The sequence below is a fragment of the Triturus cristatus genome, chromosome 4_2 (genome assembly GCF_964204655.1).
Source record: "Triturus cristatus chromosome 4_2, aTriCri1.1, whole genome shotgun sequence".
Lineage (NCBI taxonomy): Eukaryota > Metazoa > Chordata > Amphibia > Caudata > Salamandridae > Triturus > Triturus cristatus.
The window spans coordinates 236,450,401-236,469,917 of NC_140586.1; the positions used below are offsets into that span (position 1 = coordinate 236,450,401).

General features: G+C 44.3%; 1 protein-coding gene across 1 annotated transcript in view; it reads right to left on the minus strand.

Annotated features, from left to right (window-relative positions):
- The window catches only part of MFNG (MFNG O-fucosylpeptide 3-beta-N-acetylglucosaminyltransferase), a 129,307-nt gene that overhangs the window by 35,167 nt on the left and 74,623 nt on the right, over window positions 1-19,517 (minus strand). The window contains exons 4-6 of the mRNA XM_085601363.1: window positions 13,218-13,371; window positions 12,814-12,899; window positions 6,883-7,048 (exon numbers count right to left, since the gene is read on the minus strand). Of these exons, the coding sequence (XP_085457489.1) occupies window positions 6,883-7,048; window positions 12,814-12,899; window positions 13,218-13,371 (406 nt within the window). The remainder of the gene's footprint in view (window positions 1-6,882; window positions 7,049-12,813; window positions 12,900-13,217; window positions 13,372-19,517) is intronic.

The window sequence follows — 19,517 nt, forward strand, 5'->3', positions numbered from 1 at the left end:
CACCGCTCCTCGGGCTCCAAGTCTTCACCCTCGGATTCGGGTAAGAGATGACACAAAAAAGAGGTCGAAGAAGCGTTGTCGCTCTCCGATGTCCCCGGTTGAGAATGAGGGGGGACAGGGGTTCTGCCCCTGCGGCTCCTTCGGAGCCCGGGAGTCCCGCGGCTTACCCACCTTACCTGGGTCTGTCGGCGACTCCCGCACAGGTGCAAGAATTTCTTGCTACCATGGACCGCCTGTTTAGGCCTCGGGCTCCCGCCGGCACGCCCTTGGGCCCCGCGGTCCTATGTCAGGATCCTGTTGGGCCATCAGCGGCTCCGGCGCCGCAGGATCCTGTGCCGCTGGCTCTGGCCAGGGCGCCACAAGGTACTGCGCTGCCGGCTCCGTCCACAGCACCACTCTCGGCTTCACCTCCGGTGCCATAGTGGATGCCGTTGGTTCCGCCTCTGCCCAGGTTCCAGGACACTTTTGTCCCTACCACATTGGGACACGGTGCCGGTTCGGCCCCGTCCGGCACCGTTCCCGTAGCCGTTTGTTCCTTCCCCGGTCCCTGCCCTGCCGCCGCAGTCTGTGTCACATACGGCAGAGGTGGAGGACGACTGAGAGGGGTCAGAAGACCCACTTGCTCGTCAGTGTGACTCTGAGCAGGCCTGGGAGGACGAGTTGGAGGAGGCCGGCTGCCTTGATGGAGGAGGGCACTTCTTACACGGTGGTGCTCCGTCGGGCAGATGAGGTCCTCATTCTTGATCTCCCTATGGTGGCCCTGAAAACTAATCTCCTCACTGAGGTGCTCCAGACGGCGTCCACTTCGTCGGAGCCCCTGCTGCCATTCAATGACGCCCTCACTGACGTCCTACTGGGAACTTGGTCGTGGCCAGCCACAGGAGCCCCTGTGGATAAGAACGTCGCCCGGCGTCATCGCCTGGCACCGGATGACCCTGCTTTTCTGACCACTCGTCCTATGCCCAAGAGCCCGGTCATCCAAGCTTTGACGTCCCAGAGTGCCTTTCCCACGGCTCTGCCGGATAAGGACTCTAAGAAGCTGGAGCAGTTCGGCAAACGGTTGTTCTCTTCGGCCAGCTTAGGGCTGCGGTCGTTGAACACCGCCTGCCTCTTGGGCCGCTATTCCCACGCAGTGTGGGATACAGTTGCACAGGTGTTGCCTCAGTGTCCTAAAGAGACCCAAGCTGTGCTGCCCCAGGCTGTTGCCGAGGGTAAAGATGCGGCTAAGTTCGCCATTCGGTGTGGTTTGGACACCGCAGACTCACTAGGTAGAGCAATTGCTACGACTGTGGCGCTTCGTCGCCACGCCTGGTTGAGATCTATCGTGTTCTCGCCAGACGTCCAAAGCTCATCTATGGGCATGCCCTTTGATGGCGCTCGCCTGTTTGACGATAAAGCTGACACTGCGCTGGAGCGTTTTTAGGACTCGTGGACCACGGCCAAGTCCTTAGGTCTTTCCACGAAAAGCCCAGCCACTCCTGGTTTTCGTTCATTTCGTGGCCGCGGAAGGGGTGCCCAGGCACGGTCCTTCAGCAAGCCTGTGCAAACCCAGCCTCAGCGCGGACGCGGTTTCCGCAGGGGCGGGTCTGGGAATCAGTGTGAGGGTCAGTCCTCCTCCGCCCTCACAGCTTCTACCTCCAAACCTTCTTAATCCGAGCTTTGGGGGGCACCCCACGCTGGTGGGTGGCAGGATCTGCCATCACCTCCCCCACTGGCACGTTATCACATCGGACAAGTGGGTGTTGCAGATCATCCGCAAGGGTTATTCCCTTCCCTTTCAATCCGAGTGCGTTCCTGGGCCAGAAGTAGGGAGTGGTTGTTATTCCCACTACTTTCTGGTCCCCAAGAAGGACAAAGGGGGTCTGCGTCCCATCTTGGACCTTCGGAACGTCAACCACTTCCTCCGGAAGGAGAAGTTCATGATATTGACTTTGGCTCAGGTCTTGTCTGCTCTCGATCCAGGAGACTGGATGGTAGCGTTGGACTTGCAGAACGCCTATTTTCATGTTCCCGTCCTACCGGCCCACCGGCGTTACCTGCGGTTCATGGTAGGCCACGAGCACTTTCAGTTTACCGTGCTCCCCTTTGGCCTTACCAGCGCCCCTCGGGTGTTCACGAAAGTGATGGCAGTGGTCGCAGCTCATCTGCGCAGATCGGGGGTCTCAGTCTGCCCCTATCTAGACGACTGGTTGTTGAAGGCGGGCTCGCCCCAAACGGTCGTCTCCCACCTCCAGACTATGGCCAACCTCCTGCATTTGCTGGGGTTTTCCATCAATGTGCGAAGTCGCACCTGACTCCCTCTCAGAAGCTCCAATTCATCGGGGCGGTTCTGGATTCGGCGCAGTTTCGGGTCTATCCTCAAGAATAGCGGATCCGGGATATTCAGGCTATGATTCCGATCTTGCAGCCTCTATCCCTGGTTTCAGTCAGGATGACCCTCCGGCTCCTGGGCCTGATGGCCTCCTGCATCCTGCTAGTGCAATATGCCAGATGGCATATGCGGGCTCTGCAGTGGGACCTGAAGTTTCAGTGGGTACAGCATCAGGGCAACCTGTCCAATCACGTCCAGATCTCGGCGGGCACTGCACATCACTTGCAGTGGTGGCTCACGAATCGCGATTGGGTCAATGGCAGATCCCTCTCCCTTCCCCAACCGGAGTTCACAGTGGTGACGGAGGCATCCCTCCTGGGATGGGGTGAGCACATGGGAGAGGTGGAGATCAGGGGCCTCTGGTCTCCGGCGGAATCTCGGCTCCATATCAACCTTCTGGAGCTGTGGGCGATCCGACCTGCTCTGAAAGTCTTCCTTCCCTCTGTCCGGGGACAGGTAGTGCAAGTGTTCACAGATAACGCCCCCCCATGTGGTATTGCAACAAACAGGGCGGGGTGGGGTCGTGGACCATATGCCAGGAAGCTCTGCGCCTCTGGACATGGCTGGAACATCGGGGCATGTCTCTGGTGGTTCAACACCAGGCAGGCTCCGTGAACGCCAGGGCAGACGAACTCAGACGCAGATGCATGTTGGATCACGAATGGCATCTGACCTCGGACGTGGTGCAAGGTCTCTTTCTGCAGTGGGGAGAGCCTTGGTTAGATCTATTCGCCACCGAAGAGAACAAGCAATGTCATCAATTCTGCGCTTTGGAATTTCCAAGGCAGCATTCGCTCGGAGATGCTTTTCGTCACGAGTGGAGTTGCGGTCTGTTGTACGCCTTTCCGCCTATACCACTTCTGCTCAGAGTGCTGAAGAAAATCAGGCGCGACCGGGCCCAAGTCATTCTTGTGGCTCCGGATTGGGCAAGAAGAGTATGGTATCCCGTGCTATTCAGTCTGGCAATCTGTCCTCCGATCCGACTGCCTCTTCGGGAGGATCTTCTGTCGCAGAAGCAGGGGATGGTCCTTCACCCGAACCTGTCCAGCCTCCACCTCCATGCGTGGAGATTGAGCGGCGACAGCTGACAGCTTTTGACCTTCCTGCCAAAGTCTGTGATTTTATCTTGGCAGCCAGGCGTCCCTCCACTAAAACGGTATATGCCTGCAGGTGGAATACATTTGTGGCATGGTGCACAGCGAAGGCTGTGGATCCCCTTTCTACCCCTCTTTCAGAAGTTCTTCTGTTCCTCCTTTCTCTGGCCCAGCAGGCTCTGCTCTGGGCACTATCAAGGGCTATCTCTCTGCCATTTCCGCCTTTTGACGACTTCCAGATCAGCCTTAACAAACTCCTCCACAACACCAGACCCACCTACCTCAACGAAAGAGTCTCCTTCCACGTACCCAAAAGGAACCTCCGCTCCGCCGACCTCGCCCTAGCAGAAATCCTGCACATCCGCAGAACCAGAGCGGGTGGAAGAGCCTTCTCCTAAATCGCAGCCAAAGCCTGGAACAAACTCCCAGTCAACATCAGACACTCCCCTACTCTGCACAACTTCAGGAAGAGCCTCAAGACCTAGCTTTTCAACTGAATCAAAGCTGCACCCCACTTCCCCCCAGCGCCTTGAGACCCTCACGGGTGAGTAGCACGCTTTAAACTCCCCTGATTGACTGAAAACAATATTTATTCATCAATGCTACTTCAGAAATCCAAATACCTTTACCAGTCCTCCTACATCCTTTCCTACGCTTCCACACCTGTGAGATCCCTACTGCAGGTTCCTACAATCACTCCAACCTTACTCAAAATATTAGCATCCATGTGCTAATGAAGAATATTTCTAAATCACCTCTGCACTCTGTCCCGACACCACTCTCATTCTGCATATACACCCCCATTTACCACCTCTTGGTCCATGCTCACCCCTCCTTTAAACAGATTGCTTTGCAAAGACCAGGAGTAGAAGTGCCAGGAGAAGGAGAGTGACCATGAGGAGAAGGAAGGTAGAAATTACCAGGCGAGTCAGGATCACCATGAGAAAGAGGGCCTAGAAGACCAGAACAAGGAAGAAGGACCAGACATAGGTCCAGGAGAAGAAGGAGGAAGGAATTAGCCAGTTGTAGCAGGAGGACAAGGAGTTGGGTTAGGACAAGTACCTGAGAACCAGGTCCAGAATGACCAGAAAGCTTGAGAGGTAGAGGACAGCCAAGAAGTCTGGAGAAGAAAGACTGGAAAGAGGACGACAAAGAGGAGGACCAGAACCACCAGGAAGAGACCAGGACCACTAGGACAGCTAAAACCAGGTGATGGATGACAGTGGAAGGAGTGAGAGGCCTAGGAAAAGATAGAGCAGACTAGGAAAAGCTGGAGGAGGAGCAAAATGGCCAGGAGGAGGAGAGAGACCAGCTGGGAGACTAAAAATAGTGCAAGCTAATGCTACTATGAAAGCTAGGACTACCAGGAGAATCGGGAGTAGAGGATCAGAAGGACGAGGACTAAAGGACTAGGCCCTCGAGGACCAGAGCAAGGAGGACCATTTGTTCCCAGAAGACCAGGACTAGAACGACCAAGATGAAGAGGAACAGGAGGACTTGAAACAGGACAGTCTGTGGAGAGGAGAACTTAGCAGAACTAGGAGGACTAGTAGGAAGAGGACCAGAAAGGCCAAGAGGAGGAGGCCCAGAAAGACTTGAATTGCCAGCACTGGGATTACCAAAATGACCAGGACAGTAGCATCAGCGGGACTGAGACCTGGAGAATCGAGACCAAAAATGACCAGGGCCAAAAGCTCGATGGGGCAGAAAAATGAATAGAAGTAGGACTGCCAAAAGGAGAACCAGAAGAACCAGGATCACCCCGAGGGAGAGGATCAGGTCCAAAGCTACGAGGACAAAGAAAATCAAAAGGACCAAGAAGACCAGAATGGCCGGGGTAAGGAATTTTAGAGGGCGGAGGAGAATGAGGAGTACTAGGAGGCTGAGAGTCAGAAGAAGTAGGTCCACCAGGTGGACTAAGATCACCAGGACAACCAGGAATACAATGGTCAGAATGGCCAACACTAGGAGGACTAGATGTGAATTTTGGGTATATACTTTAGGACATAGTCTTAGTAACAAACGCCACACCTCTTTTGACCTGTTCTTAGTTATACTTCTTTTAATTTAGATCTATGAAAGGGCAACTAATTTATTGTTGTGTCTGGTGGCTCAGTGGACTAATGCATCCACTGCAGGGGCTGGTGTTTGAACTCATGGCCACAGGTTCAAATCCTGGCGGGTCCACTCAGCCTTTCATCCAAGGTCAATAAAATGAGTACCATTGAGTTGGATAACAATAAACATCTGTTATTCAGCACCAAGATACCTCTGGGTGAAGGTGCGCTTTACAAATGTACATGCTATTAGCAAACTTTTGCTCCCCCCTTAATTGAAACCAGAAATGTGGGATTGTGGTGTAACTTTTTAACAGCCTATAAAACTTCACGCAAATGTTATTAAATAATGCCCCAGAAAATGTATGCTTTTTCTAAATACCCCCTTATCTGTTGTCCAACTGATGAATTTGCATGAGACTTAAAGTACTAGTAATAAGCTAAACATCTGCCAAGTGTCTCACACAACCATGAAACTGCACGAAAGTTATTACCAAATCAATGATTTTTTTACCCCTCTCCTTTTAATTTTGAACCCCCACCCCGTTGGAGCTGCATGCTACCAGGTTTAACATGCTAATAGCCTACCCACTCTTATACATATTCATGAACATCAGAAGAGTTATTAGCACCAACATTGTTAACACAAAACACTTGTCTCCTCCTACCTCCTCCCCCAATCCCATGATGGAGCTGCATGAAAGCTGCCATCCACAAAGGCTAAAGATGCCAAATGTTTGCAATATTTAATGTGAATTCATTGAAATAGGCCACACGTCACCAAATAAGCCCTTCTTAACCCCTTCTTTTAACTGAGCCCTCCCTTGACGGACTTGCACAAATTAAAAAATACAAAAGAGTAAACTAAACATTTTAAACATATGCCAAAATTTATGTAAACGGAAATTAAAAAAATAAACTGTCAAGCAATCTCTCTATTACATAACAATTCAAACACTGCCTGACACCTTTTTCAAATGCAAATATCTTTACAAAAATTAAAAAAAACGGAGAAGGGCCTAGCTATAACTATAGAGCTGCTATTGCTCGACTCTGTAATATCTACATTCATTGGCGTATCTGGTTTATGCTATTGTATTTCTTCATTAGCATTTTTTTAAACAAGTTTGCAACTAACACTTGTATGCGAGGGGTTAGTTACATTTGTTCACAAGGTATAATCACAATGAAGAGGCTTCCTATCTACTAGCTGAGTTGTTTCACAGGACAAAGTCACTATAATATGCAAAGTGTGAGGCAGCACACAGGTTTTCTCTCTCCATTCGTCTCTCTTCTCTCTCTCTCCTTCTCTCACACTCTGTCCCTCTCTCCCATCAACCCTCAACCCCACCCACCTCACCTGCTGTGCCAGCTGGGTTGTCGGGATCTGCTGCAGGTCCTCCAGATGCGAGTGGAAGAGGCTGCTCCGCTGCAGGCGTACCCCCAATTTTCTCCCAATGATGTAACCCACTGTGCAGTCATCCGGCAGGTGGATCTGCTCTGACAGCTTCATAAATTGGTGGCCACTAGAATAAAGTATGGGGTTTGGGGTCAGAGAGGTTTGAGAAGTTTGGAGTAGGGAGACCTGGTTCTTCCTCCAGACATATGACTAAACCCCCCTCTGTTGCACCACGCCCTGGACTCTAGGGCAATGAAACCGTTTGGTGTACGTGTGTTTTACAAACTCTGATAACATAACATAACATAACATAGGGAGTCAAAGGCGCTTTGGTGAGGTTATGGAGTCAGAGGGGCATTGGGAGTAGACGGGAGTCAGAAGGAGCCTGGGTGAGGTCACAGAGTCAAAATGGTTTTGAGGAGGTGGGGTCTGGGAGTCAGATTGTGATTGAGAAGAGGTTATGGAGTTAGTGGGGTGTTGAAGGGCTGAGGTTAGTGAGTCAGAGACGCTTTAGGTGAGGTAATTTAAGGGTGTTGAGTAGAGTTGTGAAGTCAGAGGGCCATTGATGAATTGAGAATGGGCAGTCAAAGGGATTTGGGTAAGATGAGGTTGAGGAATGAGATGAGCTTTGAAGACTTGAGGGGAGGGATTCAAATGTGCAGTGGGGAAGGAAAGGTAGGGAGTTAGTGGGACTTTGAAGAGGTGAGATGGGTTTGTGGAAGTGAGGTTAGGGAGTCAGACATGCTTTGGAGGGCTTGAAGAGGTTAAAGGGATCCTTCATAAGGCTAGATAGTCTTTAGACGATATGATGTTCCTAAGCCAGGGGGCATAAGAGAGGGGAAATCATGGCATCCGAGGGCCTTTGAGGAGGTGAGGTGGGATTAAGTAGTAAGAGTGGCGCTAAGGAATTTAGACTTTGGGAAGGTGAGATTATGGAGTGAGAACGCAGAAAATGCCTAAGGATGTTTCACTTATATTTGTAGAAAGAAATCTGCAAACATCCAATTTGTGGGTTTCTTTTGACATGCAACCTATGTTGTTCTTCCTAGGTGGTTTATTAAAAAAAGGACATTTATGACATTTAGTGAAACTTGGAGGTTTATTCCATATTTTCATGATATTTGTTCCTAGTGGTGTGCAATCCCTCAATCCACTGGAGCGTAGTTTGGCAGCTGTGGTAGATGGAAGGGTGTGTGGAGTTAGGGCTGGGATTCTAGAATGAGAAGTAAATGAGGTTAGCTTGTATACACTATGGCCATATAGGGAGTGTGTGTGACAAATAGTGTCTGAGAGGGGCCTGAGGGTTGGTGATGTGGTAATGTGGGGGGTGGAGCTACAAGGAAGTTGTGGTGGGTTAAATAATGAATAGTGTACAATAAAGCATGGAGTGCAGAAGTGGTAAGGCTGGGAAGGGAATAGGGAGTGGTGAAGCGGAGTCTGCATCAGGCCTGGCTCCAGGATGTAGGATCTGAGAAGCGGTGAACATGCATGTGGCTTGCCAAGAAGATGCATGGGAGAGAGGCAAAAGTAAGCATAGGGTTTATGAGAGACCTCCTGTATATAGACACCAACAGCAATTTTGACATGTCTAAAAAGCCAAACGCTTGCATATTTTTTAGTAATGCTGGTTTTAATAGACTGGCACTATTGTGTGTGAAGGGTAGCAGGACTGGATCGCAAAGCATCAGTGCAGCCCATGCCCAGTGTCAAGTGGGCACCACCTCTGGCTGTGCCTAACTGGCTGCAGGATACTTGCGTTCAGTGAACTCTAGGTTTCACCGTGCCCAGAGATAACCACAGGCATGGATATTTTGCTACAGAGACGCACCTAAAGTGTGAAGATGGGGTGTTGTGGTAACACAACTTACCATAAATGGTGAATTAAAAAAATGGTTTTATATCCCACTTACAATATCCTCTCAGCTGCGGTTTGAAAGCCTGTTTTTCACAGGAATTATGTCATAACTACAAATTATTTATTATGCATAATTCACTGAAGTTACATTATGCCTATACATAAAGAGTTTCAATAAATATGAATGCTAGAAAGTAGTACAGGAAATGGCTGCATGGAGAGCAGTATTATGCTTTGCAAGTTGTAATACCCATATTCCTTTTTTTGTTGTTGTTATAGTAATTTAAACAATGTCTGTAATTATGGTTACATTTACAAATCTCTCTCCCTCGTGGTTGATTAACATGTCTCAATAACTTCATATGGCGTTATATGATAGCAGGCCTGTTTGATTTATAAACTAAACCAGAGGGAAATTTAATAAAGGTTTTGAAATTCAGATAATTTCCAAATTTTAATGTTAAGCAAAATTCCCGAAAATACTTGAAATTTTGCATCACACAATGCTGTGTCATGTGTGTGCCTGGAAGGTGAACTCAAATGGAAAATAAATCGGCAAGAGAAATTTCTTGATGGAAAAGAGGTCTCCTGATGGTATCTCATGAGACTTTTTTACTCGAACTGCATGCCCACCTAAAAAAAGTTTGTGAGAGATCGTCAAACCACATTTTGCTCTAAAAACATCATTTTGTGAACTTTTTATGCAGTTAATAAAATTGAGAAAATAAATTATGATTTCACCCACCATTAGTACTTTTCACTATTGTAGTTGCTATTGATGTAGAATACAACACTGAAGGCTGAGTTCCTTTTATAAGGTTTTGGAACAAAAGGGTGACCTGCAATTTCCTTATACTTTATGACAGGGGGTACTTTATTCCTTATAATACATGGTCCTACTATCACCATTGCCGCTCATCCACTTAAATCCTTGATGTGTTGCTGTTTCATATGAAAGAAATAGATTGTTTCTAGTAATGAAAAATAAAAGTATAATCTGTAGTGCAAAATTAAACATGCCCATAAGAGCAGGTTTAGTTTTTGCTCTTTAATGAGGCTCCTGCCTTTTCCATTAGCAGCTGGCTCTGGCAGCAGGCATTATGAGATCAGACCTCAACTGTAATAAGGTATTTCAGTGGAGTAGCTATGTCACTTCTTAATTACAGGTGAGACCAAATATCACAAGTTGTCTGTAATAAGGAAATTAGATGCTGACTTCTATACAGGTATTGTAGGCTCCCATCCACTATGAAACATAATTGTGCTATTCGAAATTCTTGACTAGTTAGCTGTGAATGATCACCAGTATTTGAAAGCTTGAATCCGTGCATTATTCTGGAATAGCTAAGATACCGGTGCAATGCTACAATCTGTTTTTATTTTTTAGAACATCTTAACAGACGTACTTCTGTACCTTTGACATCTGTTATTTTTATATGTTGTAGTGTGTTCCCATTGTAGCTTTAACCACTTGCCATCCCTATGTACCTATACATACATCATACATGAGGGTAGAATATATGTTCTTATGGCATTTATATGCAGGTCAGTGGTTTTTAAACATTTGAGTTCTGTGGACCTCCACTTAATCATTACTAGAATCCGGGGACCCCCACTAAATCAATATTGGAATTGGGAGACCCCCAACTGAGTCATTATTCGAATTCTGGGACTCGGCCTAAGCAATTTTGATAATTTGAACTGCAACACACTACACAAAAATAAGGAAACAAGCAGTCATCAAACAAATAAACAAATGATTAAATAATTTGTTTAATTCATAAACAAAGGCAAACGCAAAACAAAATCTACATACTAATTGAAAGGTTGGAGCTTTTATAAATTCGATTAAGGTCACCCATTGTCCATAGTATATTCTGTTGGATGTACTTGGACTACTCCCATGAATCAATCTGAAGATACCAATTGAATTTTTTTGCCTCATAATTCAAATTCCTTCACATTTACAGAACGTGTAAACATTTTAAAATGTATATTTTGCTTCTTTATTTATATAAACTTTATTAATCTGTTAATGTTATGTATTTTAAAAGCTGTCGTGGACCCCCTGAGTAGTCATCACTGACCCCTTGTGGTCTCTGGACCACAGGTTAAGGACTGCTGATCAATGTAATGAGTTTGGGGCACATTTGTCAAATTAAATGCCCCCCCCCCCAAGTGTTTATACAAGCTCTGTTCAAACATTGACATGATTTGACTATCAATCTATTTCATTCTATTAATAATAGAATGATCGACATTGTGTTTATTTAAACCAGTGCTCAGGATACACCATTTCGTTTGGTCACTTTTTGATGAATGTATTTTTCATAAAGCACCGCATGTTAGGAATGGCTTCACAGTAGGAGGAAAATAAAGTACTTATAAGATACTTGCCATGATTCCATATTGTTATCGCCCTTTCCCAGGAAATCAAAACCTATTTTCAGATTGTTTCTGTCATGTAACTATCTTGAACTATTTTCATACTGGTCCTGCTATTTCACAGACTTTAACTCTTTTCAGATTGTTTCTGTCGTTTTACAGTCTTTAGATATTCGTTCGCTTCTGATGAGAGGGGCATTCCATGTGTTTTATTGCAGTGGGAGAGTTGCAGTATGCCCCGCTCTTTATTTGTGGGTTGGAAGGGACTTAAAAACATCAACTCCCCTCCCTGCTGACTTCACAACTATTCCACACAGACATTGCTAGTTATCTTTCAAGCGAGACAATTAGGCAGAGATATGGATCTTAAATGCGCACCCTCAGTGCTTTAAATGGGCCGGTACATCTCGGTACTGAGTACTGGCACTTTTTTATTTTGAGAGGGAGTGTACCAGCACTTCTCAAGAGACGTAATACTTTTAATTGGAGAGTACCGGCACTTCATAGAAACAAGAAGGTACTCTGGCGCAGAGTACCTGCACTTCTATTTTTCCATTTCAGGCACTGCCTAACCTAGTCATTAAAAACGAACAGAGAGCTGTTCCTACACTTGTGAATGGACAGTGGGAGGACCAGAAAGCAGTTTGCCTTCCAAGATTTAGAGAGCCCTGGCCCACTTGCCTCTGCCTTCTAAAACGAGGTCTGGTGTATGTTTAAAGTATGCAGGGCGAGGTAGGGCTATGAGTTGGGCAAATAAAGGTGATTGCTAGATAGGAGTGTAGCACTTAAGGGTATGAAAGGCAGTGGGATTGTAGATCCTGGCTGGCAAGATGTGAGGTAGATGGGAGTATACTTTGCAACATAGTGCAAGCTTGAGAACCAAAAGGAGGTGGGACAGTGCCAACAGGAAGGGAGGGGTAATACTACAGATGCAGCATGGTAGGGGCTAGAGACAGGAATAATGATAGGCCTGGGGGAGTCTAGCTTTAGGGATAGCAGATATTAGGGGAAGTGGAGGCCAGGGCCTGAGAAGGTAATGGTGGTATGCTTGGGGTAGTGTAGAGTAAGGTTTAGCAGAGGGTGGGTAAGCAGTAGTTAGGGCCTGTGAAGAGAATGGCAGTGGGTAAAAGGAATATGTTTAAAGTCAATATTGCATACGGAAACCATAGAGCTGATAAGGTGAGGGGCCGGTGGCCGGGTAGTTTGTGGTGACTAGGAAGCATGGGATGCAGAAGTCGTAAAAGCATGAGTAGGTTTGTAATTGATCGGGGGTACTGTAGTGTAACTAGGAGCTATTTGTGGTGGGGTGATGAGGAGAGAGCAATGGGGGTGGAATATGAGGAGTTGCCTTCGCGAGGGGGCTTTCATAAGATAGAGAGAAGAGGGCGGCCTCAGCTGGATATTCTGGTCTTCTTGCCCTGTCGCTCACTTGGCCTCCTTCCTACACCAAACCTGCGATAACTTATGTGAACTCTCCCTATGAAACTTCCTCTAGTTTTATCTTAGATAACAAATCCCAGTATCAGCTTTTCTGCCTTTCACCACCCCCAACCCCTAAATATCACCCCGTCTAAGTTAAGCCAAATGTGCAAATGCCGTTCTCTCTCATTCTGTCATAAAAACATCTCTCTCTCTTGGACATTTCCACTCACCTGGCCCACGGCGCCATCCTGCCTGCCAGTTTGCGGGTGATGCAAAAGCCAGCCCCACCAGTTGCAAACCAGAAGAACACAGGCCTCTATGAAAGAAGAGAGACACATGCAAGAGCCTTGAGCGCACAGGTAAAATAAATAAGGAGTGGTCAGAAGGAAAATTAATTTACATGTCTGGTAGCCCCTCAGATATTTATACATATCTGTTTAAAACTCATACGAATGTAACCATTCGCATAGCTAAGTGTGTCCAAAACAAGGCCTCTCTTTGCTCGTGGACCTTCAGATTTGGAGATGCTGACTGTCAGCACTTCCAACTTCCACCTTGTGGTTTATCAGTGACAGTCTTTTGTAACTCTGGCCTGAAACCATCATCAACCCCCTACCAAACTGTTGTAAATTACCGTCTTGTTGTTAGCCATTGGTTCGGCCGCCTGGATGGGTCGGTTAAGACTGGGTTTTCCAATGTAGAAACTATGTTCATAAGAATAGTAAGCCAGAAGCAACAGCAGGGCATCAAGGTTCAAGTAGTTGTCATCATCCAAGTGGCAGAACCAGCTGTTCAGTGAGACAAACAGAAGTATAGAAACATACATAAATAGACAATGATGGCACACAAGAACCCCTGGACATAGTTAGTGTGTCCGTTTCACTTTCTGTTGTAAAACTTAACTGCATAGGTGTCCAGTGTAGGCACAGGAAGATTATACCATAGCTGGCTGTACAGATAAACCTCTGCTAATACAGTATTAATGCAAGATAAATTTACATACTTTGAATCTAAATTTCATCCATTTAGATTCATAGCATGCACATGTATCGTATGTGGACATTCTGAAAAACCTGGCATGGATCTAGCCTTTGTGAACCAAAGCTAGAAACTCATGTTCTTGATATTACTTTAATAGAAGCACAATTTTCATACGTCCATCATCTGCACTTAAATCAGGTTAAGGTTTATAGGTTGTACTGCTGAATATCGACAATAACAATATCGATATTCAAGAATATTGAGGATAAGAGAGGTGCACAGATGTCCCCCAGAGCTAAGCTCTCCAACTTCCAGGGCACTTTCTTGGGAATACTTACGGAGCCCTCCATTTCCAATGAGAACCGGCAAGCAGTTTCGACGTTCGAACTGTGGGGGAGTGGCTAGGTGAGCTTTTCGACCACTCACCGGTCTTTGCGGCTTCATTTGCTCGCTTGCCGCCCCTCCTTACGCTGAGTTGCCCCTCGTTTTCTCCTGCCATTATCCTGATGTTTTGATTCAGAGAGCCATGTTGCTGTACTGTACTGTGGCAGTGTTTCTGCATACAAAGACTTATTTTCTATTTTTAATTCCTGTGCTGATCTTTTTCTGTGGTGCCACATCTAAAAGTCCTCTGAGTGGAGTCTCTTTAGGAAAAAGACGCTGCATCAATGCTCATCATGCTGATATGACCTTTCTTCTCTACTCCAAGGATGCGTATATGTGCGGCAGCAATTTAATATTAGAACCCCTTTGTCTAGTTGACAGACTCTTTGCCAGTCAGCAGTTACTCCTACAGGTTTTAGTACTTTCACTAGGTGAGCAACATCTTCCATTTGTCCTCTAGAATGGATAATCAAGTCCCCTCTATTCCCAAGTCTTTTACCTCACCTATCCCTCTCATTAATCCGGGTAACAATTTGACTGGGTATGTTAATAAATGAGCAAAGAAGAGTCCAGCTTTCTCTACAAAGTGTCAGCTTCCTCTAACGTTGGAGGATAATATGAATGTATTCAAGAATTTAAAATCTTTTGTGATGGAAGAGAATACACCCTTCGACAAATTGAAGAAAAATGGTCTAAACTAGACTCTAGAACCTCAGAGGTCAAACAAAGAATTAGAGATGCCCAAGATGTTCTAGCCAAAGTTGATTTGTTGTCTGAAGAACTTGCTATTCTTAAGAAAACAAGCTGATGATTTAGAAAACAGTAATGAGCAAAATAACCTGAGGATTTACGGGGATCCTGAAGGCATTTCTAAAGACCAAAATTCACAAAATTGTCGGATTAAAGGATGTTTCTGAACTCATCATACTGCTAATCTAATTTCACTCACCCAAGAGGTAACATCTCCTTTTTTCTACAGTACTTGGATCTTATGATTGTCCTCTGCAAAGCATTGAAAACAGATTTTTTGGTCAGAGCACAAGATATTCCTCACTCAGGACATAGCTCGTTCAGCAGCTAATAAAATAAGGAGTTTCTGGCTCTGCGCCCGACTTTACGATCCATGAATGCCAGATTTGGTCTCTTCTTTAAGGTTACTTAAAAGGACAAAACTTCCACTGTTCACAATCCCGAGGATTGGAAAAAAATCATCCATTTCCCAAAAACTGGAGGAAATGGCATTCAGCAAGAATTGATTACCCTTGTTACAAATCACTTACTATTGCCTCATTTTCTTAAATCATCTCATTTGTTCACCAGTTTTTTTGTCATTTATTATGGACTGCTGTTTAATATTTTCTTTTTCTTTATAGGTACTTTGCTCATCCTTGATACCCAGATTGACATATTCCATGTTCTTATGTTTCTTTTACCTCATCTCGTCATATTGTCCCTTTCATTCTTGGTAAGTGATTATCCCCTTTCCTAATGTCTCTCCTTTCGACTGATATGATCCACAATTTTATACTCTTCATATTCATCTTCTTATTATCATTTTCTCTCTTATCCTTTTTCTATTTTATCATTATGTCGGGGGGCTGCCTGAAGTTAACCTCTTCTTCCTTTTTTAGCTCTTGACCTCTTCTTCCTTTTTAGCTCTCCACCTCCTCCTACCAGTATTGCTCTTACGTTTTCTTGAATACATTTTATGGGTGAAGTCTTTTGGCCTTCTGCCATCTCTTCTTTCTTCTTTATAATAAGTTTATTTTTCCCCCTTCTCGTCATTTATTTATTTTCTTCTCTTTTACTTATCACTTCTCGGTCAATATATTCCTCTTCTTTTATTATATTTTGACCTTCACTTTAACAACCTCTTTTTATTGTTGTCTTGTTTTTTGCAAGTATGGTATACCTCTATTTTGTCTCTAACATGTCTAAAAGTTGCTTACTTATCTATATTATATTCTCCCTCCTTTGTGACTGTTTACTATGAGTAATTTGAGCATTCTTTAGCTGAATGTTAAAGGCCTTCGAAACCCAATCAAACCTCAAAGTGTACTTCCTCATTTATCCAAACGGAAATGCCAGATTACCTTATTACAAGAACCCACCTGAAAGAAAAAATATATTGTTTTTCTCCAAAAAAGATGGGCTGGTCAAGTGTCCTTTTCTTCCACACGCAAAAAAACAATTGATGGACAGAATGCAGAACAACGTCATACATTCACCCCAGTACAGAGATCTGGGCCTAAATCCATCTTTTTTTTGCTCACCATGCCATTCCAGTTTGGACCCAGCCAAATGCAAATCAGTCTTGACCCTGCGCCCAATGGGAACAGTCCAGCCCGAAATGCTAGGCCAAATCCTCCCTGGACTGGAAACAAGCATTCTAGGACCGGTTTCGAGGTTTCCCCCCTCATCAGCCAGGATAGCTTGACTCCAGTGGCATGGAGAGCACGGGGCCCACGTCTGGGCATACCCGTCCCACTTGGGGTGACAAATGCAAAAAGAATAATTGATGGACAGAATGCAGAACAATGTAATATATTCACCCCAGTACAGAGATCTGGACGTAAATCCATCATTGTTTTGCTCACCATGCCATTCCAGTTTGGACCCAGCCATATGCAAATCAGTCTTGACCCTGCACCCAATGGGAACAGTCCAGCTCAAACTGCCAGGCCAAGTTCTCCCTGGACTGGAAATAAGCATCCTAGGACCGGTTTCGGGGAGAATGTTTTGAATCATTCAGCATTCCGTCCATCATTTGTTGCATTTACACGTTTCGCCCTAAGTGGGACGGGTATGCCCAGACGTGGCCCCCTTGCTCACTCTGCCACTGGATTCAAGCTAGTGTGGCTGATGATGGGTGACATACCTCGAAACCGGTCCCAGTATGCTTTTTTCCGGTCCAGGGAGGACCTGGCTTGGCAGTTCGGTCTGGACTGTTCCCATGAGGCACAGGCTCAAGACTGATTCGCATATGGCTGGGTCCAAACTGGGGTGGCGTAGTGGGCAAAAGAACAATGGATTTAACCGAGATCTCTTGACTGGTGGAGAATGTTTGAATCATTGAGCATTCCGTCCATCATTTGCTGCATTTACACTTTTCCTCCACACAGCATAACAAAAATGGTGTAATTACTCTTTGTCTTAAAACCTTATCTCTTTATATTGCAACTACAGTTGCAGATGATGATGACAGATGGTTGTTACTAACAATACACCATTCTCTATTTGCAGTGTTTATGGTCCCACAGGTGTTGATGTACAATTTTGGGAACATTTATCCACTCAATTATTCTCTTGTATTTCTGAAAATATAATAGTGGGAGGAGACTATAGTCAATTGATAGATTCCTTCATAGATGGACGCTGACACGCTAAATATATCTCAACCAAATGCAATACAATTTTAAAAACTCAATACTTTCCTGGTGCTTATCTGGCGCTGGGCGAAACGTAAACCCTGTTGGTATGCAATTCACATTTTTCCCCTGTACACCATTCTTGCTCAAGGCTAGATTACATATTTTCAACACATAACATTTTGAAATATATGGTACAAGAAGAAATTAGTTCCTTATTTCCGCTCATGCCCCTGTCATAGTCAACTTAGATATCCTGCCAGATGTCTCACATTCGAAAGATGGCAATTTAATAATGTATTATTGACTGATAACATTTTTGTTGAACAATTTGAAAAGTTTACTATGGAATTCTTTGAGCTTAGTATTATTACTGATACTGCTATTAACTTTATTTAAGATACATTTAAAGCAACTGCTAAGGGTATATTATTGACTGTTGCATTTAAAAAACGTACCTCACTCAAAGAAACCTCCATTTTACAACAAAATATTAAAACTCTTGAACACAAGTATTTTTCTTCTAATCACAAAGACACTCTCGCCCACCTAACTAAAGTTAAATTAGATCTTAATAAATAGTTGTTGAACATGCAAGCAGATCTTTACTAAAAGTCAGTGCAAAATTTTATGGCGGTCATAATAAATCAGGTAAAATGTTGGCAAAATCCCTAAACTTTAAGAAACAAAAATCTAAAATAAATGTCATCTCCGAAAGTCGTGATAATAGCTATTGTATGGATTAAAACATTTTAGAAAGCTTTATGAAGTATTATAACCAATTATATATCCCAGAACATAACCCATCGCAGGAAGATATGGAATATTTTTAAATTCTATACCTAAAATGCAAGCACCACTCAGTTGCACTTTCCTCTTTAGAAACGGTCATGTCCCTTGCCGAGATTCAAGCAGCCATACTTTGGCCTAGATGGATTATCTGTTGAGTTATATATTCCATATTCTCTCACATAATAATCCCCAAACTGTTATTATTAATTCAACATTTTCTTTTATTAAATGCAGCACAAGGCACATTTGTTGAGGTTATGCTCTCTTTAATACCTATGAAAGACAAGGGCCTCTCTCAATGTGGAAATTTAAGACCCATCTCCCTGAATAATATGGATTGCAAGATTTTTGCAAAGATCTTGGCTCTACGTATTAATCAAGTCATTCCTGATTTAACTAGAATAGAACAATTCGGATTTGTACAGGGTAGATATATCATTGACAATTGAAGGATCTTTTTATACCATTATTCACCAGGCTCCCAAATGCCACGACCCACAAGCAGTCATCACACTTAATTCTAAAAAAGCCTTTGACCGTGTTCCTTGGGATTTTATGTTTCGAGCATTAAAATGGCACAGTTTCAACTCTCGAATTTTCATTTGCTCCACTCTGCACCTACCACTTCAATTTTTGGTAATGGTTTACAATCCCCTTACTTGTAGTTGCATAGAGGCACTCTGCAGGAATTCCCAGTATCATCTTACTTTTTATACACTCTTTAAAGCCTTTGTTAGAAAAAATCAGTTGCTCCAATCAGTTTTCGAGATACAAGCATAAAGACATTGAAGTCAGATTTACTGCTTATGCAGACGACGTTCTTCTTTTCATGCCTTACACTCAAGAAACAATTCCTGAATTCTTTGGGATATTAAAGGAAAATTCTATTATATCAGGGTATAGGTGGAATATAGACCAATCAGAAGTCATACCCCTTAATAAGCAATGTTTCAAAGAGATGTTTAATGAATCCGGATTTAAGTGGAATTCCAAACATATCAAATGTCTTGGTATCCTATACGCTAACTCCATCAAAAACACTATCTCTTTCAACTCTGCGGCAGTTAAACAAAAAATAATAACATTGTCTGAGAAATGGTCACCTCTGTTTTTATCTTGGTAGGGTAGACCATTAGGATTATGCTGTTGCAGCTAATAATCTATAAACAGTCTGATGATAACATTTTATGGAACAAAAGGAAAGCACTTAAATCACTGTGTAGGCTTCTACAACCCAAAGATTCCAGTGGCGTACATTTTCCTATATTTACTAAGTATCATTCTGCTTTTACTCTTAAACAGATTTGGACCTTTCTATCAAATAGACTGCCACTATCTGGCAACAACTTGAACACACTCTCTTTGCTTCCTTTTCATTTAGGGATATGGGGCCATATGTATGAAAATAG